General features: G+C 45.3%; 1 protein-coding gene across 3 annotated transcripts in view; it reads left to right on the top strand.

Moving 5' to 3' along the window:
* TFRC (transferrin receptor) overlaps positions 1–24357 on the top strand; it is a 160526-nt gene that overhangs the window by 99740 nt on the left and 36429 nt on the right. For all 3 annotated transcript variants that reach the window (XR_015303846.1, XM_086948533.1, XM_086948534.1), the window contains exons 14-16: positions 183–250; positions 2257–2333; positions 14118–14202. Coding sequence is in view for 2 of the 3 variants with exons in the window: in XM_086948533.1 (XP_086804659.1) it covers positions 183–250; positions 2257–2333; positions 14118–14202 (230 nt within the window). In the remaining variant the exon portion in view is untranslated. The remainder of the gene's footprint in view (positions 1–182; positions 251–2256; positions 2334–14117; positions 14203–24357) is intronic.

Raw genomic sequence — 24357 nt, 5'->3', positions numbered from 1 at the left:
GTATGATGTACTCCTGCATGCGAGCGATCTAGACCTGAAAGCTTTATTGAGTACTTTGAATCTGTGTTTGTTCCTGCCGTTACGGGACGGAGTGCCCCGACACTAGGAGTAACAATCACCATAAAAGACTGCTTTGTGGTTGTCAGAGTTGGACACTAACCGTATAACCTTGCTTTTTGTAGGTGCTGGAGATTTCAAAGTTTCTGCAAGTCCCATGTTCTACAGCCTTCTTGAGAAAACCATGAAGGAGGTTGGTTGTTGTACGATCCTTTTACTTGGCTTACTGTGGACTGCACATTTCTTAGAACAGTGAAAGTTTACTAGTCATATTTGAATGCTTATGCAGGTGGTATTGTGTAAAGTCTAAATGTAATAACGTCACTTGATACAACTGCCGTTCAAAAACTCTGTTTTGGCTTGGCGTAATCTAGCTGTAGCAGTTACATTTAAACAGCCTGTCATGTGAGACTCTGAAGATCATGGTGAAACTTATGAATGCAAGAATCGATTTGAAAAGTGAGCAATTACTAGGGAATAAGGAGGCTATTAGTGGACCACTTTTAATCGTGAGGCCTTCAATCGTGCTCATACAATCTTGTAACCTTTGGGAATAAGTGCGAACATTTTTGCAAGGGAAATATAGGCATGTATTTTTGAAATGCCAAGTGAAGGTATGGCAAAGCTTACACCAATCCACAAAGATTGCTACCCTTCTAGCAGCGAAGGACAGAATAAGAATGGTTCTCACAGCTGCAGAGTAGTAGCTGCACTGGAAGTTCTTGGATCTTCTACACCAGTTTGACTTGCAGCCAAGATCCGCTGTTCAAGGTCGGGGACCAGATCGTGCACACCCGAGTTCCATTGTGGGGCTTGGCAGCTTGTCTCTTCAACTGTTCAAATATGGGCATTTAACACTGCAAAAAGGTTGTATGAACATCTTGAGGCCAAAGAGGTCTTACCACTAGAACGTCGTATTCACCAAATGAAACGGTTGTGCTTGGTGTCTACAAAATAAATTTCTACCAAATCTTAAAAAGAAGCAGTACTTCGTGATTTAGCAACACCAGGGTGTAATTTTCTTCTAAGATTACTCATTGCAATGTTCGCAGCTTACAAGAAAATCTTTCGGAAACCTTTTTCAAAATTCTGGTTGTCCATGTTCTCCTGGAAGGGATTAAGAAAGTTCACTTCCCCTTATGGAGATCCTCTACCTGGGAGTTGAATGTGCTTCAAATTACTTTGCCCCGTCCTTTTCGGGCCTACTCTTGAGGCATCTTTTCGGCACATCTCCAAAAAGATACTATTTCTGCTAGCGATTTTAATTTATTTTATTTTTTTACGCTTCGAATTAATGATATCTAGAGCCTATGTTGTGAGGACCTTTTTCACTGTATTTCGTAGAGGCAAAGTTGTTTTGAGAACTAACTCTAGCAGGTTTTACCCCCCCTAAGTTGTGCCTTATATTCTTAGAATTCAAACGGTTTCCATTCCCATCTTCTTTCAGAATCATTTCATTCCAGCTCAAAGGATTTTGCACTCCCTTGACTTTGAAAAAGGGGTTCTAATGTTTACCTTGATAAAGCTAAAGGTATCCGGCAATATGGCCATCTGTTAGTTATGTATAATACTATACAGACTGGTTTGGCTGCTTCTAAACCGTTTTTCTCATTGAATAGTTTCCTGGATTTTACTGTGGTACATCCATGCTATTGTGACTTTACCCAGTTTGCCCACCGCTACTTTTGCAAAGGTAGGGCAGCTACTGTGCCTTTATTACAAAACTATTTGTTTACATGTATTTGTACAGCGGCCACTGGAAGGTCTGTACATACATTCACAAAGTACTGGTGTCTTGACCCAGATTCCAGAGCATTACCCAGGTAGGGCAACCCTCATTTTGTAATCTATTTGGCTAGTGCACTTTTTTGCTGGCTGGAGTTTCGATCATCCACAATGTTGATAGGATGTAAATCTTTAGTGTTAAGTTCAGTTTTATAGACTGTAAACGTAAACTGCTGAATCAGCACTGTTACGGGCGGTTCCCAGCCTCACTGAGAATAATACAAGCTTGTGCATCAATGATAGCTGGAGAGCCAGAGTTTCAGGTAAGTAACTAGTTTAATTCCACGGCACACTGGTGAACAAAACATATACATTGGTACTGTGACTGTAGGACGTCCTTAATGTCACACTGGCATAAGTATTGGCTTCAGCTTACAGGTTTTTGTAGTAATGACATGTCCTTTGTTTATACAGGTTAAGGATCCACTGAATCAAGAGCGTACAATCTATACCATGGTAGGAGGCTCGATTTCTGACTGGGTGACATCCATGTAAGTGTCTGTTTTAATGCTGTGTAATTTGTTCAAGGAATGTCAAAGCAGGTTTATAGTGTTTGGGTTTTGTGCAAATAGTATGTCCAGTAAATCAAGGGCATATGAAGTTGATGTTGTGGCCACAGAGGAGCCAAATAAATAATAAGTTGCCACGTTTTAGCTATCTCAATAGCGCTTTTGTAAAGTTAAATAGAAGTAAATACCGCTGGTGGTCCTTTTCTTTGAAATAGTTTACTTTAACCTCCCTTGGTTACTTTCCGAGTTGTTTTTGTGCTCCTAATCATATATAGTGATGGGACGTTTGTTCTTGTAACATCCCATTCCACTTGCCATGACTCCGGAGAAATCAAATGTGTTGCATTGCCATCCTCCCACATGCACAAACATGGCTGGGTATTTCATTGGTGCTTGTACATGGCAGAGATGTCTCTTTAAACCACTCTGAATGCACTCACACCCACAGATTTTCTCATCTGACTGCAGTGGCCTGCAGTCTGTTTCTGCGTAGTCTGTCCCTTTCTGGTGTGGAAGGAATGCTTTTATTTTATTACATGAGAAAATTTAACAGAGCTGCCAAGTTTTTCCATGTCACTTATGACTCCTTCAGGTGATCCTGACATGGATTTTTGCACCCGTAATGAGTGTTAAAGGCTGTTGGCTGGAAAGACAGGGCTTCCGGATGGTGTGACGTGCCAGCCAAGTGCATGGAAGCCATATGAAAAGTGAAATAAAATATAATCCTTTATCGTAGGATCTTCATTTATAGTCGTGATAGTTGGGCTACACCTTTATGCGGTTTCAGGATTCTGTGCACAGGGTGCCATTGTCCATATGAGGTGCAGCACCTTTCTGAGTCCTATCCGAGGCAAGATGTTTTCTGAAATGTATACGGATGTATGCTGGAGAGATATTGAAAAGATGTTCGGCTTTGCCACGCACGTCTAAGTCATTGGGTGAGTAGCATCTACATTCCAGGCGATATGCTTCAGCAGAGCTGGAGAGCTGGTCCGCTCCACGTTTCCCTGACTTTCCTAGAGCCGGTACAACCCCACTCAGCTCAAATAATTTCTACGCCATGCACCTCATATTTGGGCAGCCTGGCCCCTCTAGAGGGCCTTTGGGCCCCAATGGCTCAGGAGGGGCCATCACTGGCGGGTACGCCCTCTGAGCCAGTTGGGACCCATTGATCCAGAGCGGAGCTGCCTGTGACAGACCACCTGAGGCACCCGCTCAAGTACTACCTCTCCATGGCGGCATTGTCCTCAAATTAATTCCCAACTCTGACATGGAGCCTCATGGGCGTTATCAGACGCTGATAAGGACAAAGCCCTCCAGGTTGAAGCCAGAGCCTTTAATTTGACAGGCCTAGAGAGGGAGACTGTGTGGCTGTGTTTAGACACCTCCCAAGACACTTGGTTGGACCCTTCCCTAGCCTTGAGTGGCAGTCCAGACAAAAGTTTCGTCAGAGGTGCTTCAGCTGGGAGTTGCCCCATCTGAACCATTGCATACCTTAATAAAGCCGTTACCAATGTCCTACTCTGACCTGGTCCAAGCCCTGCACAGGCGCTCCTGTGCATGGGTCAATTGCCTGTCACAATCTTCCCGCTTCTGGGGACCCCAGTATACTTACCCAACACCCCACCTGGAGCTCTCACCTCTAGGGTCCACTCTGGTGCATTCCCCTAGCCCTCCTTGGATAGGGAATCCAAGAAGTTGGATACTTTTGGGAAGAGGATGTGGTCTTCGCCAGCCTTGCACTGTGATTGGTGAACACGCCATGCCTCTTGAGCAATATTCCCATACGATATGGGATTCGCTTGCACAAGTGTTACATCTGGTTTCTCTGAAGGCCTGAGCCTTATTCTCCCAAGCTATTGGTGATAATTTAAAAGTTAATTGGTGGGTGTGTGACGTTACCAGTTTCTATACTGCACAGCGCTCGATACAAAAGGCAAATGTTTTGTTTTTATCAAAAGCTATCCACACCAAATTGAAAAGTCGTCCGCTCACCTTTGTACCAAGGCTGCGACTACTACATTTGCATAAGGAGATCCTGCCCTGACCATCTGTCGGGCAACAATGTAGGCATCTCTGTACACTTATACTAAGCACTGTAACCTACGCTGTCCAGTCCGTCATGACAGGCACTTAGCCCTTTTGGTCCTGCAGGATTTCTTGTTTTAGACTGGCTTCGCTGTGCCCCCTCCGAGGAGGCATTGCTTGGGTATCTATTCTAAGGTCCGGAATCTGCTTCTCTTCCAGGGGATACTGAACAATAGTCATAAGCACTGAATAGTCTCGCCCACGTGCGGGATCCCGGAGCAATAGCCAATAATGTGTGTGTATGTATGTGTGTGTATATATATGTATATATGTTAATATTGCTTTTTACATATGCAGCCCCCTTAGAAAGAGTGAGAAGATTAAGCTGCATTCCTTGCAAGAGAGGAAAGGAAACAGTGAGTGGGAGAGAAAAAATCACTCAAATCCCTCCTCTCAACCAAGAGAGCGCAAAGAAAAAGGCGTCTAAATCGCAGTTGAGACGTCCGTCGACGTCCACCTCTTTCGTAGTCTACATCCCTCGCCGTTGAGACAAGGTGAGAAGAGACCTAGGATGAGGTTGTCATCCACGTGTTAGGCAGTCCCAGTCTGGCTCGCCTACGTCAAGAGGTCGGGGCTCTACGTCGACACATCAACGTCGAAGCTTGCCGCCGAGAGGCTCTAGACCAACGTAGAGATCGCAGTCTATGGCGAGAGGTCCAATGGCCTCGACGTTGAGCCGAACACAAAGGGCTTCGACGCCGAAGAGACCCAGACATTTGACGTTGAGACGCATGCCATCGTCGTCGCCGAGGTCGACGTCTAAGAGGTCACCGTCGGAGATCGACGTTGAGGTCTAGGAAAAAGCCTTCTGGGTCTAAGAGGTCGAGATCTAAGTAGACGTCGAGGAGGTAGATGTCTAGGAGGTCTCAATCAGCTTCTCCCCCAGCGAAGAGACCTAGGGCGGTGTCAAAGGACCGTTCGATGCCCAGGTGGTGACATCAAGAAGTGCTTCTTCCTCCCCAGGGCTTCAATTAGTGCAAGTATCTCCAGAGCCCTCGTCAGTACAATCTCCAGCCAACCAATATCTCGCCCAGATGGCTAGAAGATATTAGAGAGTGGAAGATCTGCAGGGAAGATCTGCAGGATTAATCGAACACTGTCTTCTTCAAGACCCAGGTCCCCTTTGATCCAGTCTGTGCATTCTTCGGGGAGGCACGAACGCACCATGCCGAGAAGGTCCCCATCGGTAAGAAGGCTATCATCACGCTCCCCTAGGAGTCTGGTATTGCGACACCTATCTCCTAGCAGACAAAGCTGTAGGTATTGTTCATGGTCGTCGGATTCCAAGGCGGACTATTCTCCGACTCTTTTTTTTTTTCCTCTCCTCCAAGCTGAATATCGCTGATAATCTGAACTTTAATGAGGTTCTCTGCCGTGGTGCTGCAAAACTCCACATTGAAATGCCGGTCTCTACCACCAAAATATCGGATCTTTGAAACCTTCCACCAAAAGTCTTCCTCAAGACATTTGCTTCCTCTAGTGCCCGGATTGCTGGAGCCTGCTCTACAAAAATTTCTCACTCCAGCATCGGTGGGGGTTGCACCATCGCGGCTCACCAAGAAATATAAGGCTCCTGACAATGATCCCTTCTTTCTGAGGGCTGACCCTCCACCGGACTTTTATTCTTTCAGCGGCCTGAAAGAATCGGACAGGGGCTGCATTATCGGTTGTGCCCCCAGATAAGGACAGTAAGGCCATGGATTTGATTGGTAAGAAAATGTGCACAACCTCTGCTTCTTACATGAAAGTAGCCAGCGCCTCGACCCTGCTGGGTCGATATGATCGCTCATTATGGGACTTCCTTTCACAGAGAAGCTCCCCAAAGAGGACAAGCAAGACTTCCTTGAATTCCTGCATGAAGATGGCTTAGTAGCCAGTGCAGCGGCTGATGCCTCCGATCTAGCTGCCACTGGCTATTCTCATGGGATTTGTGCCCGACGCTCTGCCTGGCTGAGATTGACGGGGCTGAAACCTGAAGCACAACATCGTATTCTTAATCTCCCCTTCAATGGATCATCACTCTTAGGAGCTCATGCTGATGATGAAATGTCTAGAATGAAGACCGAGCTGGATACAGTAAAAGCTGTGGGACTCGAGAAGAGGAAGGACTTTAGGCGACGGTGAAGCCCTTTCGATCGACAAAACCAACAGTGGGTTCAAACGCCTCAATGGTCCTCTCTACAAAATCAAGGAAGGTCACAATTCTCCCAGCATCGTCCTGGTAGAGGAAGATGTAGTAATTCCAGACAGTCCACACCTGCTGCAAAGCAACAGCAACAAAAGCAGTGAGTGCTTGCTTCCCCTATCTCAGTTAACCACTCCGGGGGGAGTGGGGGGGGGGGACTGTACGTTTCTACATGGAAGAGTGGACAAAAATCACACTAGACAAGTGGGTGCTGAATATTGTAAAGAATGGGTATGTCATCAAGTTCAAGTCCCCTCCACCTTCCATTCCTCCTCAAAAGACTGTTACCCGTCGTGTAAATCTTTTGAGGGAAGGTGTCTGCTCTACTCCTAAAAAACGCCATCGAGGAGGTCCCATGGCATCAACGTCCGCAAGGGATCTACTCCTGCATACCAATCTCTCCAAAGTATCGGACGTTCCTACGGTTTCGCATCCAATCAAACCACTTCCAATTCACGGTCCTGCCCTTCGGGCTGAAGTCGGCTCCTCTCACTTTCTGAAAGTGCTTGGCACTAGTAGCTGCTTTCTTGAGGAAACAGCACATATTAGTCTAGCCTTACCTAGACAACTGGCTTCTCCCACTCTTATGCAACAACACCTCACGCACTGCATTCACCAGTTGCATAGGCTCTGTCTGCATGTAAGCTTCAAAAAGTCCATCTTCAATCCAACACATGATACACTATCTAGACGCAACTCTGGACTCAGTCAACGCAAGAGCATATCCTTCGGAGGAGAGACTGTCATCCATTCTCCTCAAGTGTCAATCTCTCTTGAAGACACCTCGGCCAGGCAGATCTCCTCCCTACTGGGGTCCATGGCCTCGTGCATTTTTCTCATTCCAAGCGCCAGGCTTCACATGAGACCTCTGCAGCAAACTCTGGAGGATCAGTGGTCTCAAATCTCGAATCGCTGAGACAAGTTATCAATACCTCTGTCAGTCTGACTCTCTATCCTATGGTGGATGCGACGGGTTCATCTCATCGTCGAAGTTCCTTTTCAAGAGGACATGCCCCAACAGACTCTGGTGACAGATGCGTCCCTTCGGGGATGGGGCGCTCATATGAGATCATTACAAATCCAAGGGATGTGGTCAGAGAAAGAGCAACTATACCACATAAACCTGCTGGAATTCCGAGCTGTACATCTAGCTCTCAACGCGTTCTTTCCTTCAATAACATCGTCCTCTCTGCTTGTTCAGATGGACAACACAACAACGATGTACTACCTGAACAAGCAGGGCGGAACCAGATCCAGACCCCTGTTGCTGGAAGCACAGGCAATCTGGAAATTGCTTCCGGCACGAGACCTGAAAATATCTGAGGTTCACTTACCAGGCGTCCTCCATGTCCAAGAGGACTACCTAAGCAGGCATTTCGCAGAAGCACACGACTGGGTGCTAAAACAAGAAGTGGTACAAGACCTCTTCCACAACTGGGGAACACCAGACATCGATCTCTTTGCAGATGCCGAAAACGCAAAATGCTGCGTCTTCGACTCAGGTACCCGCAACCAGGTTCCAAGGGGAATGCTCTGTGGATAGATTGATCAGAGACATTACTCTACGCTTTTCCACCAATTCCACTCATTCTCCTAGTGATCAGGAAGCTGTACAAGTCCAACACAGACATGATCCTGGTTGCTCCGGATTGGCCTCGCCAGTGGTGGTATCCGGACCTGGTTGCTCCAGATTGGCCTCGCCAGTGGTGGTATCCGGACCTGCTTCCCCTGTCCAAAGTATCACACAGGAGGTTGCCATGTCATCTGGATCTGCTGACCAGGGCGAGCGGCAAGGTGTTCCACCCCAACCTGCCCTCCCTGAGGTTAACAGCATGACTCCTGAGTTTATCCAGTACGGACATTTAGGCCTCCCTCGGGACTGCATGCAGATCTGAAAGGAGGCTAGGAGAGCTTCAACAATAGTCTTATGCTTTCCAGTGGAAGAGTTTTTTCATGTGGTGTACTGCTGAAGGTCATGACCCTATTCGAGGTCAGGAACAGTTACTGTTACCATACTTACTGTATTTGGCTAAGGCAAGTTTGCAATATTCCTCCATAAAAGTTCACCTGGCAGCAATAACCGCATGTAGAAAGTCTCCCACTCTGGCTTCTTTCTTTCAGATGCCAGTTGTTAAAGACTTCCTGAAGGGTCTCAGTCTATCCTCCTGCTAGGGCTCCTTGTCCTCCCTGGGGTCTGAATGTGGTACTCTCTAAACTAATTGGTCCCCCATTCGAACCCATTCACAAAGCTTCCCTGCAGCACCTGTCAAGGAAGACTGCTTTTCTCGTGGCAATCGCATCTGCTCGCAGGGTAAGCGAGATACAAGCCGTATCTCGTTTTTCTCCAGTATTGGGGTGTCTTTAATAGACGACGGGGAATGATTCAGGCATGTGAATCTGAGTGAGGGTCCCACGGTATATAAAAAAGCAATAATATGCCTGTAATAACCAAAAAACCTTAGTAATAACCAACCAGGAAGTAAAGTAGCCCTCAGCTACAGGGGCAAAAGCTACCACACATGACTATCCTAGTCATTTTGTATAGACCAAACTGCAGCCAATATGGCGACAGCACCCACCAGAGTGTTCTCCCCAGAGGCTCAGGCTCATCTTCTACCGCACATCTTGTGAAGGGAGTCTCCCTGAGCTCTGCTCAGTTTCTTCTTACTTTGGTTGGTTTTTTACCTTCTAAAGAGGTCTACTTCTAAATCCCTTTTTAGGGCTTGTGATTCCTGTGGAAAGCTAAGGCTGTTCAAGGAGGATCCTCACAAGAAATGTATATATTGTCTGTATCCAGATCATGAGGCAAAGGAGTGTAAAATCTGCAGAACTTTTCCTCAGAAAACCCTCAGGGACAGAGGGTCGTCGTCTCCTGTGGCTCCAGAGGATAAAGGACAAAGTTAACCCTGTTTCTGAGGTAGGGAGCATCGCCTCGGGGTCTTCTGTATCCTCTAGGAAGAGGAAAGCTGAGGTTGAGTTAGCTTCTCATGTGGCGAAAGTGAGAAAAGCCCAATCCTCTCAGTATTCTGGCGTGCCTTCTACTTCAAAAAAGGCTTCTCCACCTATTAAAGCTGGTCCTAGTATGCCCTCAAAGAAAGCTGGAAAATCTACAACTTCCAAGACCGCTTCTCAAAAGATTTTACCTCCGGCTGTTCCTTTGACCACTTCAGCGTCAAATACAGCTTCACCGTCTCCATCTCTTCATGTGGCCACCTCTTCAACATCTACGGTGACTTTCTCCTCACCAAAACCAGGTATGGTGATGTCTACAGCCTCCTCACCGTCGCGCTGGTTCATGTCCAAGTTCGACCTATCATCGTCTAAGATAGTGCCATCTACCGTCGACGAGAATCTTGAAGGTACTGTCGACGGGTACTCCGTCGTCGACTCTGACATCGACGAACATTTTGCCGTCGACTAAGTTAGCCCTACCGTCGATGACATCCCCGTCGACTAAGTTACCGCTGACTACCTCGTCGACTAAGATACCGTCGGCGAAGAAAATACTCCTGTTGACTACCTCCCTGTCAACCAAGAAGGCGCTTCCGTCGACAATGTTACCATCGACTGACAGTCGACGAAGATTCTTGTTTCTCAGTCAGAGAGAGAGCGAATTGTTTTATGAAGGCTGATTACAGCTCTCAAAAGATATATACACGAAGTACCTCAACAATACAGCACTTCTTTGCAAGACTTTCAGCGTCTATCATATATGCATCGTGTGTGGAACACTTCGCTTACCTCACAGCTTTATGGTCTCCCAAAGGGCACGCGCCCTGGGATTTGCTTGAGTATTTGGGAGATCTTTTATCTCTGAATGCCCTGAAGAAGCCCAGATACGGACAAAACTAGTTGGCTGTGTGTACAGTTCATGAAATAAGATATAATCGGCTAACATCAACCTCTTGCTTCATCTGTTTTGGCTGGCAATTTTGCTGTCGTAGTATTTGTTTTCCTTGTTGCCTCTCAGATCTTTGCTGTATTTGTGCCACATGGACACCCTGAAGTGAAGTGCTACACTTGCTTATTGTAGGGAAGTTCGATATTTTCAGATCTGCAAGATGACTAATTCCACAGTCCTGTTCATCACAACCATTGCAAATTCAGACTATTTGAGGTGGCCAGTTACCACTTCAATTCATGGTTCTTCCCTTCTTTCTGTGTGGCGCTGAGGAGCTTCAAACATTTTATAGCATTGGTGAATGTGTCCCTGCTGCTTGGATGGGGGTCAGAATTTTCTGTACCTTGACAACTGGCTTGTCGGTTTTAGTTCTTTTCTGGATAAGAACTGAACAACTTCCTTCAGTTTAAAAAAATTTAGACATGATGCTGAGCAAACTTTTTGTACACCCATCGTACACCATCCAGCTGTTAGCTGAAATAAGACACCACAGAGGGGAGAGTTTTTCCTTCTCGCGAGGCTGGTAAGCCTCCCTTTTCCGGTTAAATTTAGACACAGCCGTAAGGTAGGAAGCGCTTGTTAAAGAGTGCTTGTAATATCTTTCAGTATCCCTCGTATTCCCTTCTGCTGGCCAACATCTCAGGTTCCTTGGCCAGCAGAGTATAAGGCTCACTGAAGAGGAGAGAAGTACTACCTTGGTGGACTCCAACTCCAGTGGGTTTTATCTTTTGCATAACTATTAAAGTAGAGTTCGAAGCACTATCAATCAATGACGAGAAGTTTTTTTTTCTAGATGGGACATAAACATAAATATCAAGGTACTGGAGATGAGGGGCAATAACATGGGTCCTGCAGTCACTTTCGCCCCACTTCACTCGTCTGTGGTGAAGTGTATGAACATGTCATCTCTAAATAAACCAAGAGAGCCGAGATTGCAGGTTTATCATGTTGCAGCACAGCTACTGTGGCACTGGATCATATGCCACTGCACCTCACCACGGGCCGAACACCTATGAAGGTTTGAAAGCGATGGATAGATTTGGTCAGTTGTCCAACACAGGATTGCCACTAATGGGGATTCAAGAACAGTCTGCTGCAGAAAGAAAGTGAATTTGGAATTGTTGGTGGTACAAGTAAATGAATACCAATTTTATGCAAACAGGCATTCTGAGCCGTGGGGACCTACATTTTATCACATTGTCCAGGGTTTATGCTTGCTCCTTTTTGGTCTCTTCCCTTTTGTCATGAAGGTCATCACAAAGGTGAAACGGGCAACCATGCCGACTAATTCTGAAAAGTGAAGACTTGGCCATGGTATTACTGATTGAGCGCCAGCTTTCCCTCTCAGACTCTGTTCGTTCCCCTGGGCTAGCAAGCTGGCCTCCCCTTCAACTGCCACTACCAAGTCCTCCACCTTAGCCTGAGTCATAGATGTTATCACCATGGCTTTTGAATAAGTGTTTTTTTTTCAACCAGCTATTCCTTCAGATAGTAGAGCGAGGAATCCACTCGCAGGCAAGGGCACAATCCATTAACCACCACCAAACCAAGAAACCCAAAGATATTCTGTATCTAAAGGTCACCATCCTCACTCTTTTCAACTTTAACTTTGGCCTTACTTCTTGGAACTGGCAGGATCAGACTTGAAGCATGCGTCAAAGTAGACTTTTAGGCTGTCTCAAGGTTCTATCACTCTTTGAACTGCAGGGTCTAGCAGAGTCGTCCAGGAATTTGTCAAAAGCTGGTTCAGAGCATTTTGCCTAATATTCTGTTCACCAGTATGCTGGGAGCTCAATACAGTGCTAGGTCAATAGAGTAGCCCATTCAAACCCATCCACAGGGAATCCCCTAGCATCTCTTTTGGAAGACAGTGCAGCTCTAATTTCAATGGTGGGGGGTGTTGGTTGTTTATAATCTGTTTCTACACTTACACTGCACAATAATCCATCCATGCTTAAACTCTTAAAATGCCTACAGACTTTAATTTGGAATAATAAAATCTGGATTGTGTACTTTTTTATTGTGCCGCACTCTTGAGACCCAAAAGTCTTAATTTTGGCTGCATAAGCATGTTGCAGACTCCTGGTCTTTAGCAAGATACCCCTAGTCCTCTAACTGATTCTAGAATATTATTTTCCCAGGGAAAACTTGTTTTCTCCAGCATTTGCCACTAAAGGTTCTAACTAAAGCACGTTTCTCCTCTCATCACCCCTGTGATTGATTGAGATCAAAGCCATTCTTTTGTATGGACCTTCTCTCGTTCTCCAGCATTGGATATTTTATAGATTTACAGGCTTAAATTGTGCCAGTTTTCAGACGGTAAATCCTCAGAGCTCCATGTTGATACAGCTGTATTTCCAGACAGTGAAATAATATTGGAAAAGAACGTAGCCTACATCCATTACTTTCATTTCAGTCCTAAACTAATGTGTAGAAGAAACCAAGAGCTCCATCTTTGCACAGAGGCTCAGCTGCTCAGTTTCCACCATGATCAAGTTGGAGAGTGATAGTTACAGATAAAGGACTCTGCATTGGATCTTTCATAGTCCAAGGCTTGAATAATGACTAAAAGAACCATGAATGAAAGTCTTGCTTACCATCTGATGGGCAGAAAAGACTGTATTCTTCCCCTCTTGTAGACAGGAGAGACCCAAAAAAGAAAAAGTCCCCCACCCTGATTCGTATTGTGGCAGAAATGGTGCTGCAAAGTGTAAGCCTGAGCACTCAAGTAATGGTCTTATGAGGAGCTACCTTTGCTGATGCAAAACATTTTCAGGAGTGTTTTTACCTTAAACGAATAGCCCTATTTAAACAGGCCAAGGGAACCTTTTTTGCCTACATGGCCCTGCTGGCTACTTTGGCTTATACAGTCATTTGGGCATCAGTCTTTGCAGCATTGAGCCTGGCTTCAGCAGTGTCAAATGAGAAGCACCTTATTGTGCCTAGCTCTTGCAACCCTGCTTTGAGATCCCCCTAGACTGTGCCACTTCAGAAGACCATGTTAAATGAGTTGTTGCTGTTAAAACATGGATCCCAAGCATTTCAACTGGTCAAGATTCAAGCATGTGTGCCTGTGGAAGAAACCAATGCTGGGGCATTGTAGTTATAGGTATTTAACTTTGTCTTCAGTAAGAGGCCTGCCCCCAGATTCATAACTAGCTTTGCTGCCTTATTTCTGTTTATATAGGAAATTAAATTAAAATTTCTGACAGAGCTGTAGTGTCTGACCCAAAACAGTCCAAATGTCTTAGAGGGTTTGCTGAAGCTGTATTTTCTTTCAACCCATTTAATTCTATGAAGAGGTGGAAGAAAATGTTATACTTTTTTGAATAAATGGTGGTGGGGAGTCATTTTAAAGTTATGAAACGGAGGAGTGGTGTTGGTTGAAGAACCGCTTTTACATGTAAGTATCCTTCCTCCCGTTTTCAGCAGCAGTTTGTCCCATTCATTTAGTTCACTGCTGCATTTGTGATGTTTAAAGTTTTATTTTCTCCCTTTGCTCTTTGTATTGCACTGCACATGTGTTATTGCTGCAGTTTGTGTTGTTGTTCGATTTTCTTTGATCGGCATTAACCATTTATTTTCCCAACAGCGCTACACCGCTCACGATGGACAATGCGGCATATCCTTTTCTTGCTTACTCTGGAATCCCAGCAGTTTCCTTCAGTTTTCAAAAGGTAGTTGACATTTTACATGCTTTCCAACTGTTGTGCCTGCTCAGAATCTACTCTGGTGCTTTGTCTACACCATGCTAAATCCATAGGTTTCTCTTATCACATCAACCAGTTTAATATTCTTGCGAACTCCCATCTATTTCTAAAGCTGAATATAAAGGCTGTACACCACAGAAATGTATTTGGTGCCTGTCACTGTAGAGTATGGTTTACACCATTCACAATTCCCCTCCCTTGCCAAGTGTAGTTTAATAAGACCTGAAGCAGGACTCTTTGGGAATCATTCAAGAGAAGGCAGTGAGAGGGGTTTGAACAACCTGGTAAGAGGAGCTTTTGGTGAGGTAGGGGACCGAGGTGATAGCACTGTCCTGTAAGCCAAAAGATTAGGCTGGCAGTGAGGTAGTTTCCTTCATCAGAAGGTCAAGGACAATGAGGGTTATGGGAAATTGGTTAATTTGTTGTGCCTATGAAGCTATAGACCTGCTAGAGAGCAGGCTCAACAGCAGTTGATGAAGCCAGAGCTGGAGAGGTTGAGTAGATTCTCAGTGTATAGGGAGATGTAATCTCTTGAGCAGGTGTTGCAGAGTGAGACTTGAGTGTGTGGAAAAAAGTATCAGACTTGTCGCAGAATGGGATTATGGCTTGGCAGTGGAGGCCGATGAAGCGGCAAGATTATAGGTCAGGGAAGGGGCCCTAGCATTGGCACCAACAGACATAGGTAAATGGATGTTAATGCTGTAGCAAGAGTTAAGGATGTGTCAACTCAATATCTCTACGAACCTTTATCTTACTCCAGTTTTGGAAAATTAATAGATTCACATGCTTAAATCATTCCCTGTCTTTGAGATGGGAGTGCCAGGGTACATTCTTAAATAGCAATGCATTATCAAACTTAGGGTAATTTTGTAACATGCTATAGTCCTTATTTTAAAAGAGACCAAATATAGGTTTCAGCCAATCTGATTTCTCTGCCCTCTAGAACACTCTTGTGAGAAGCTCCAGGCCCTCAAACTTTCTACTGCACGTCATGCCAGAGTCGTCGTCGTCCGTCCATCCATCAGGCCATATAACCGGGAGATGTATCTCCATTCTCTCTTCTCAAGCAACCTAAACAAGCATTGGCATAGCCAATAGGTCTTGCCTTTGGGACCTTTTTCAGTGTTTAGCCGTGTAACAGTTGTTGCACCAAGAATATTGTGCTGAATAACTAAATACTTACAAGGTCCCAAAAGCGAGACCTATTGGCTATGCCAATGCTTGTTTAGAGATTACCATAGGGCCACAAACTTCCATAAACCACTGACTTTCCCTTTCCTGATGTGCATCATATTCTCAATGAACGTATTTTGGGACTTTTAAGCTAACATTTTCCCACCGCCATATGACTAAATATTGTCATTGTATTATGTTTTAGGTGATGGAGATATGAACTTGGGAGGATTGCAAAGGGTTCTTTATGTGAAGCACCACCACCCATTGTTGCATAAAAGATAATTCCACAGATATTGAACAGATTAAGCCTGTATGGGGTTTCCAACTCCTTGAGATAGAACAGGAACGTCGTATCCCATTATTGTTTTCTGTTTTTAAATTTTCCTTAGCTGAATTTATACATTATGGCCAATAAAGAAGACTATCTGCCATGTGCTATAGAAATAAGCACATATGTGAGCTTAGAACGAGTATTCAATGCATTCTTTTGTCCACGCCTTAGCTATAAAAGAAAACATACATGCTAAAATGTCTCCACATGCCTACTTTGTAAAACCAATAACCTATTCCCGCCGCTAGTCCTAACCTCCTAATCTCGCCCCTATCCCCACCCTATACTTTGTCACAGATTAGTGCACTTCTCTTTTTTTTCTCATTTCAAACTCTGACCGATGTGTTGTACGTAAATCAATCGTTGCAGTCATCTTTGACTTAGTCTGAGGTCGTAGGCAGTGTATTGGTAGAACTTTGGTTGCGTAGCTCTCCGTAACTTGTAAATTTCGGTAGGGTTTATTCAGATTGTTAATAATGCCCATTGAAGGGGGCGTAAATTAATGGTATTCTTTTAGAAGAACTTCTTTATTTATATCACATTATTTGGCAATTTACGTAGACCACCATAACTTCCCATCGACAATTCTTTCATTGTGTTTAATCTGTCCTTGTACTTTAGTTTTACTTGGTCCTCTGCAATCTCTAACGTCCTGGTGACACCCAGACATTTGCATTACGATTTTCCAAAGCACATTTTTTAACTCGTGCCGTATTGTTAAACCTTGCTCCTTGCATCAACATAAAAAAATAACACTGACTTAATTGTTTCCCGATACTCCACACTGAAACCGAACATCATAAGGACTTGAATAATCTCTCAATGTTACCTACAAATGTAATGAAAGCACATTCTGCGTACTATTAGAGTGAATCCCTGTGTTCAAGTAGACTTCTAGTTAAATAGCACCATCTAGTGGACGTTCTGCCACAGTTCTTATACAATCCAAATTAGTTTGAATGCATCATTCTAAACCAGCACAAGAGCTCTCCTCGCGCAGCAGGGTGTGGGGGCCTGCGCGATTCACTTGCGGGAGCGTGCAGCAAGGCGCAATGATTGCGACAATATGGCACCATTATATGGTGCTGTGCGCTCCAGCAAGGGAATTGCCAGACGTGCACGCGTTGCCATTGAAGGCAATGGAACGCATGAATGTTTTTAGGGCAAAAGCTGCATCGATAGCTAAAGGTCTTTTTCCAAGCAGCGCATGTGCGCTGTTAGGCGAGACCTAAAGAAGACCACCCATGGATCTTACAGACATAACCCTTCTAAATCTTCTCAAAAAGAGAAAAAGGAGAAGAAACTATACTTCTCTAAAAGACTAGCGAAAACTAGGTGTGCCGCCTACCCAATCTCCTCGAGTGTGGCCTTCCTTCAAAAAACTATCTCTAGTTCCACCTGCTGAGACTCAGTCGACGAGACCATCGTTGTCTACCAAGAAATCCACTGTGTTTTCGACCGCAACTGCAGCTGACCCAGTATCCACTCTCTCTGCCTTCCGCTGCTTCCTCGACAACATCCTCGCTGAAGGGCCCATCTGCCTAACCCGTCGATGCATAAAGTCACCGTAGCTCCGTCGAAGATGGCACTTCCGCCACAAATTTGACAACTTCAACGTTCCATCCCACGTAGGAAGTTTCTATTATTTAGAATAGCCAGGAGCCATTGCCTGTTTAGAGTCTTTCCTTTTGGTCTAAAATCTGCCCCTCTGATATTTACAAAGTGCTTGACTCGGTTGCATTTTTCCTAAGAAAACAGACACCAAGTGTTCCCATATTTGGACAATTGGTTAGTCAAGGCGCCGTCCTTTTACGCAGCACAGGCATCAATAGCCGCCTGTACAACACTTTTCAACGTGCTCGGTCTTACCCTGAATCCAGAACAGTCAGTCTTGCAGCCTTCAAAAACAATCTCATTCCTGTGGCTAATGCTAGTCACAGTGCTCAACAAAACATGGCCTTCTCAGGCGAGACTATTACAACTAATGCCTTTAGCAGAACTAATTCGAAAAGTCTTTCAGTTCCTGTACAAATCCCTATTGAGGAATAAGTCATTGTGCATCCCCTGGTCCCATTCTGCCGTCAAAGGATGCATCCCCTCCAGGAGGAAAGAGACCAGCAGTGGCTCCGGGCAGTGTGATCTTTCAAATATCTACCTGCTGTCACTCTAGTCATGGTCAATGTCCCATCATGGTGGACGCATTGAAAAGTCAGTCAGTCTGTCTTTCCTAGCCATACCTTCACCGCTGGTCATAACTACAGACTCCTCCCTCGAAGGATGGGGAGCAGATGTTCAGGACTTGCAAGTCTATGGCAGGTCGCAAAAGCCTCAATTCTGTCATATCAAGTTGGAATTCAAGGCCGTCCATCTTACTTTACAGGCTTCCCTACCAAGAATAAATAACTCAGCTGGACTAATCCAGATGGACACTACAACCACTGTGCACAAAATCATCAAGCAAGGCGCCACAAGATCACACCTCCCCTCTCAAGAGGCACCTGGGAGTGGGCTATTGACACGGGTGTGTCCCTCTGAGTAGAACATGTCCCTGGAAACCTAAACACAATAGCAGACACACTAAGCAGACTAGGGGCATCTTGTCACGAATGGGAACCCTATAAGCAAAGTTTCAACAGCAACTTTCTCAAGTGGGGCAAGCCAAGTCCCAACCTCCTTTGCGACTCAGCAGAACAAATGCCAGTTCTGCTCAAGTTGGCATCCCTATCAGGGACTATTGGGGGAGGGGGGGTTTGGGGGTGGGGTAGAAGCATTTTTAATGGCATGATCCGGCATCTTTGCCTACGCCTTTCCTAACATTCCTCATCTCCCAAGAATCCTCATAAAGATGAAGGCTGAACTGTGCATAATGATCCTCAAAGCTCCGCCCTGACCATGCCAACACTGGTTTATAAAGTTCATTCTTCTCTTGGAAAAACCTCACATTAATTGGAAACGGATACAGTCTCTTAACGGTGTCCTAGAGCAAAGTTTTGCATCTGGATCCCAAATCCCTTCAATTATTGGCCTGAGTCCTGAGCACAATGAGTGCGCCCATCTGAACTAATCGACTGTACGGAGATACTATCTAGAGCCAGACTGGAGTACTAACCAGAACTATCACTTAAGTGGAAGCGTTTTTGCATTTGGTTCCAGAAAGCAAATGTGCATCCGCTCTCCTTCACCTCAAAACACTCTACTTGATCTCCTGTACGTGGCAAGGTGTGGATTGGCTCACATACCCATAAAAGGTCTACTCGGAAACATGGCTCCCGCTAGAGGAGATAGTCTACCTTGCCTTCCTTATGGTCCACTAGCATTGTTAAGCAATTCCTCAAAGGGCTGTTTAGAGTGTTTCCTCCAGGTGAGACCTCCTCCATTGCTCTGGCAGCTCAATGTTGTCCTCTTAAAGCTTATAAAGCACCCATTCCAATCCATTCACAGAGCTGATCTGCAGTTAATTTCTTGAAAAGTGTCTCTATTCATAGCTTTAACATCTGACAGGTGAGTGAGCGAAATTCCCTCTCCCCATTCAGGAACCTTTCCTACAATGTTTGGGACGATTGTTGTTCTCTTCCAGGGAATACTTATCAATAGTCCACAGCACTGAATATTCCCTCTCACGTGCGGGGTCCCCAGAGCACGTACAAAGTATATCATGTTTGTTTAAACACTTTTATGCAGCCTACCAAAAGTAGGCTAAAATTGCATTGAATTATTCATTTAAAATAACCATATACATCCAGCATTTCTATAACCTAGAATATACATACCTTAAATTTTAGAACATAGCTCTTATCTGAAAGGGACCAGGCAAGGGAATAGAAGGCATTGTAAGCTAATGGGCTGCATTGAAAACCACAACAGCGTAAACTACTGCTGTGCCTTTAAGACCTCCCTAATCCCATCATGCCCCACAGGTGACAGTTAGGCCAGTTCTTTTTTTAGGTCTCCTGTGAGGATACTGGAGCCCAGAGCACTTACATTTTGACTTTTCTGTCAAAAAGTAGCTATCCTAATTTATTTATTTGACGGCTTAGTACTTTACGTACCCTGAACTTTTTTTTTTGGACTAGATTTAACATCATAAAATGCCCTCTTTATTCAATAAATAGCCTTCCTGTGGCACAAAGAAGGCAAAATCGGATCTACACTCTGTTTGCATAGTGTTCGCCATCCTTTCATCATCCTGAGTCATGCTACTAGTGTCAACAACGAGTCTACAAGAACTTTGTGATAGAACAGATTGGGGGAGGGGGTATAGTTTCGCACCTGAATGGGTGGAGCAAAACACACGACAGATGGGTTCTCAATAGTGTTCAGAATGGATACTCCAACGTCCAAGTGTCCTCTTCCTGCCGTTCCACTAGGAGGACTTCTGATCTACGAGACTTTACAAAAGCTACAAAAAGGCACCTTTGAACATGTTCCAACCCCTCAACACGGCCTGGGAATATACTCCAGCTAATTTCTAGTCTGGAAAAGCCCAAATCAGGAGAACAGACCCATTCTAGACTTAATCTTAAATGAGTTCATCTGCATGGAGAGCTTCAGGATGCTGGCTCTTCATCAGATCTACTTCCAACTCGATCAGGGAGGTTGGTAGTTTGCCATCGACCTCCAGAATGCCTACTTCCAATACCCGGTTATCAGAAAACACAGGAAGCATCCAACTACTACCAGTACAAGAGTTTGCCCTTCCCGCTCAAGATGGCTCTCCTTGCGTTCCCCAAATGCATGGCGGTGGAAGCAAGGAGAATGACACTTGACGTCTACCCCTATTTGGAAGACTGGCTCATCAAAAGTCCCTCACATCTCCTCACGCAGCAGCATCTCCAAGCCTGCATACAAGTGCTGCAACGGTTGGTATTACAAATCCACTTCAGGAGATTCCCCCCCCCCCCCCCCCCCCCCCCTCAACCCTATTCGGCCAATTCACTACTTAAGAACTATTCCCTCCCCCTCGCAATTAAAACCTCTGACACCCTGTTGAGTTTCAGAAAGAGTCTGAAAACCTGGCTCTTTTCGAAGTCCAACTAGTCTTTCGGTCGCCACCTTAGTCATCATTTTAGCGCCAGGAAACTTACGGTGTCACCGCTTTATAAGTTCAGCTTCACATTAACATATACTAGACACCGAAAAGGCACAAGTGTTTCTTTCGGAGGAGAGGTTATCCTCCATCAACAATAAGTGCAGGTTTCTCCTCCACAATCCTTCTCTGTTGGCCAGACAAGTGGCTTCTAAACTGGGAGCCATGGCATCCTGCATCCTCATTGTTCCCAATGCCAGGTTTTTCATGTGGCCTCTTCAAGCATTGGCAGACCAGTGGTCTCAATTCTCGAGCCATTGGGAAGAGACAGTGATCCTCTCAGATGGTGAAAGACTAAATTTGTGGATGAAGCATCCTCATTCAGTAGGGGACACCTCTGGTGACCCCTTATCCGCCTTTTCTGGTGATTCCTTATTTGCCTTTTCTGGCTCCCCTTCGACATTGAAGCCTCTCCTTTGCGTCTTAGTGCACAAAGAGATGGTAAAATCCTAAAAGGTGATGTATAAGTACTCCTCTTAGGAGACCACATTACTCCATACCTCTTAGGCTGCAGCCTAGTAGGCTGCATTGTACTTATTTTCTCACCTTTCCTCTACAAAATATTTGATTGTTTTCTTGGCAATTCAATAAGTGTTGTAGACATGTATTTTGTTTTTCTTTTCTATAAACAATAAATTACATTTGGCCTATACACCCTTTTATAACCTGTCAGAAGTACTTTTACATTTTGGCTTTCAAAAAAGTCTGTCCGCGTTTGGTGGGATACGTCAGTCTGGCTTCAAGCCCCAAGTGAAGCCAAAATTAACCATTTTTGGGGTTGGATGCTTTGGCCAACAAACCCCAGTTCTGAGAGACTAGGGTCAACACACTCCAATGTCCTTGAAGCACAGACTGCTCTTCAAAGATTAACCAGGCATTGAACCCATGCTTCTAGGCCACCCATGCCCAAAAGGGTTGGCCTGGCCTCTGCAGCTATCCCTCCGCACTTCCCCCTTTCAATTTCAACACCTCTACTGTTACATTTCGCCCTGACCCACTGCACATTAACCTAGAAACTATGAATCCCTATTCCCCACTGCATCTTCAGACCAGGGGAGGGAGAGGACGCCAACCCTGTACCATGAGGATCCAGATCTTGAACCCCTACACCACCAACGCCTCGCTGCCAGTCAATACCTCCACCTGCTTTGGCGTAATACAACCGGGCGTCCAACACAATCAACTTGATATGCACAAAGTTCAGGCAACTACACAAGACCCTCTCAAACAGTTGCAAAATAAATAATTGATGGACGGAATGCTGGACAATGCAAACATTCACCCCCAGTCACAAGGATCTGGGTTAAATCAATCATTCTTTTGCTCACCACACCAGCCCAGTTTGGACCCAGCCATATGCAAATCAGTTTTGACCCTGTTCCTTGTGGGAGCAGTCTAGCTCGAACTGCCAACTCAGGTTCTCCCTGGACAGGAAACTAGCATCCTGGGACCGTTTTCAGGGCATCGCCCTTAATCAGCCAGGCTAGCTTGAATCCAGTGGTGTAGTGAGCATGGGACCCTGGGGTGAATGTATGACATTGTTCTGCATTCCGACCATCAATTGTTTTTTTGCATTCCTCTCCAAAACCAAGCATGTTACACTATCTCCCCATGTTAAAGAGAATTCTTATATCCACCACAGATCATTTTAAAGGGCCCATTAAGGCTGAGCACTTTTTAATAAAGCATTACTTTTTTCAGAAAACTTTTTTTTTTTTTTTCAAAAGAAATGTCTGAGCCTTTTTAGAGGATTTTTCTGGCAAATGTTTGTTTTCTGGAGAAGAAAACCTTTAACAAACCTTTCAGAAATTAAAAATGCAGGTGATGTAGCTGCAGCCTTTAGATGCAGGTAAACTGACCATGCTCCTCCAAGAAATCACACCATTATCACATCTGGACATGGAGATGACATTTCTCGTTTCCAGAACATGGACTGTGGGCTTGTAGCTTGGAAAACAAAGAAGGAAAAAAAAACCTTTCCAACCCGAATTGTTTAACTCCAGGTTTTTTTTAAGGCTTAGAGTTTTTCTTTTGCATCCTCAAACTTCCTAGCTTGATTCTTGAACTGATTCAGTACGGACTTTGGAAACTCTTAACGCATATAAACCGTTATAATAATGCCAAACGTCAGTGAGGGCTCCGTCCCTCTTTTAGAGGTAAAGTTTGTGTGCATCTAGAACTTAGATTCCCCACCAAGTGTTTGTTATACTGCCTTACTATCTCTGCAAAGCGAAACTATGGCGATAATTCACTTCTAGATGGTATATCTTGCAGCCATCACTAAGAATGGAAAATGTTCTTAAATATTTTTCCCAGAATCCCTTTATCAATTACTTTTTAGAGACTTTGGGCCCAAGCTTAGAAACTCTGCATCTGTAGAGATGCTACTCCATGCGGGAACAGATTTATCACACGTTGGCATTCTGAAATGTTCCCAGGTGTACTTATGGAAGCCTCCACCATGACAAGGTTTCCATGCACTCTTCTGTGAATCCCATGTCACTGTTAGGAAGGAATTCTATTTCGCCTGTTCAGCATTATCCATAGTGGATGTATCTGCACAGTGGAAATTGAGCCAGCCCCTTGCGCTAACTCGGTTTCCTTTTTGCCCATGGGGTATGCCCTTCTCCTGCACACCCACTGAATGTGATGTTTAGTTACCCTTCCCACCCTCTAACAGGATGTTCGAGGCATGTGGGCTGCTGAATTCATATCTGTGCATAGATCGCCGCCTAGTGTTGGGTCCGGATGATTGCACATTGTTGTCCTGGAAGAGTCTTCGAAGTATCACGAGATAGGTGGCTCCTCCCCTGGACTACAGTGCGCATGGGCATCGCCTCCATCCCCAGATTGTTTTTTTCCGCCATTGGGTTCGGATGTGTTTCGGTTCCCTCTGTCGGAATCGATAGTTGATAAACTTTTCTAACTCAAGACCAAAAGGTCTTTAGGCTGAGCGTCGGTATCGTTTCGTTCGGGTTTTTTGTCTGTTCTCAGCTCCGAACTCTTGCTACCCATCCGCGTGCTCTCGGCGCGGACGGGCCTACTCTAACGCTCCAGACATGGAACGAACTCCGTTCAAGAGGTGCCCGGTGTGCACCTCCAAGTATTCGCACCTCGATGTGCACCCTGTGTGCAACAAATGTTTGTCACGGACCATGACAAGGCCAGATGTATGGCCTGCTCGAAGTTCCGGTGTAAGAAGACGCTCAAGATTCGTCGGGCCGCTAGACTCCAGGCCCAGTTAGCGGCACCCCCGGCGCCCCCGCCAGACAACATCTTCGAGGAATTTGTTGAAGACGACGACGCCATACAGGTTTCGGACTCTAGCCCCGCGTCCGAGGGGGATGCCTACGACGCGGGTGATGAGGACTTTGACGAAGCCGGCGACGAGGTAGGGGACGACGATGGGGCCATTGCCACCGTGGGGGATAGCTCGGAGGAAGAGCATCCCCAAACTGACTCAGGGGTCAACCCCCTTCATGCGGCCCAGGTCGAGGGATCGCCTTCGGGCCTTACCCAAGACCTTGTT

The sequence above is a fragment of the Lissotriton vulgaris genome, unplaced genomic scaffold, assembly GCF_964263255.1.
Source record: "Lissotriton vulgaris unplaced genomic scaffold, aLisVul1.2 SCAFFOLD_3538, whole genome shotgun sequence".
NCBI lineage: Eukaryota > Metazoa > Chordata > Amphibia > Caudata > Salamandridae > Lissotriton > Lissotriton vulgaris.
This window is presented reverse-complemented; position numbering and strand designations above follow the sequence as displayed.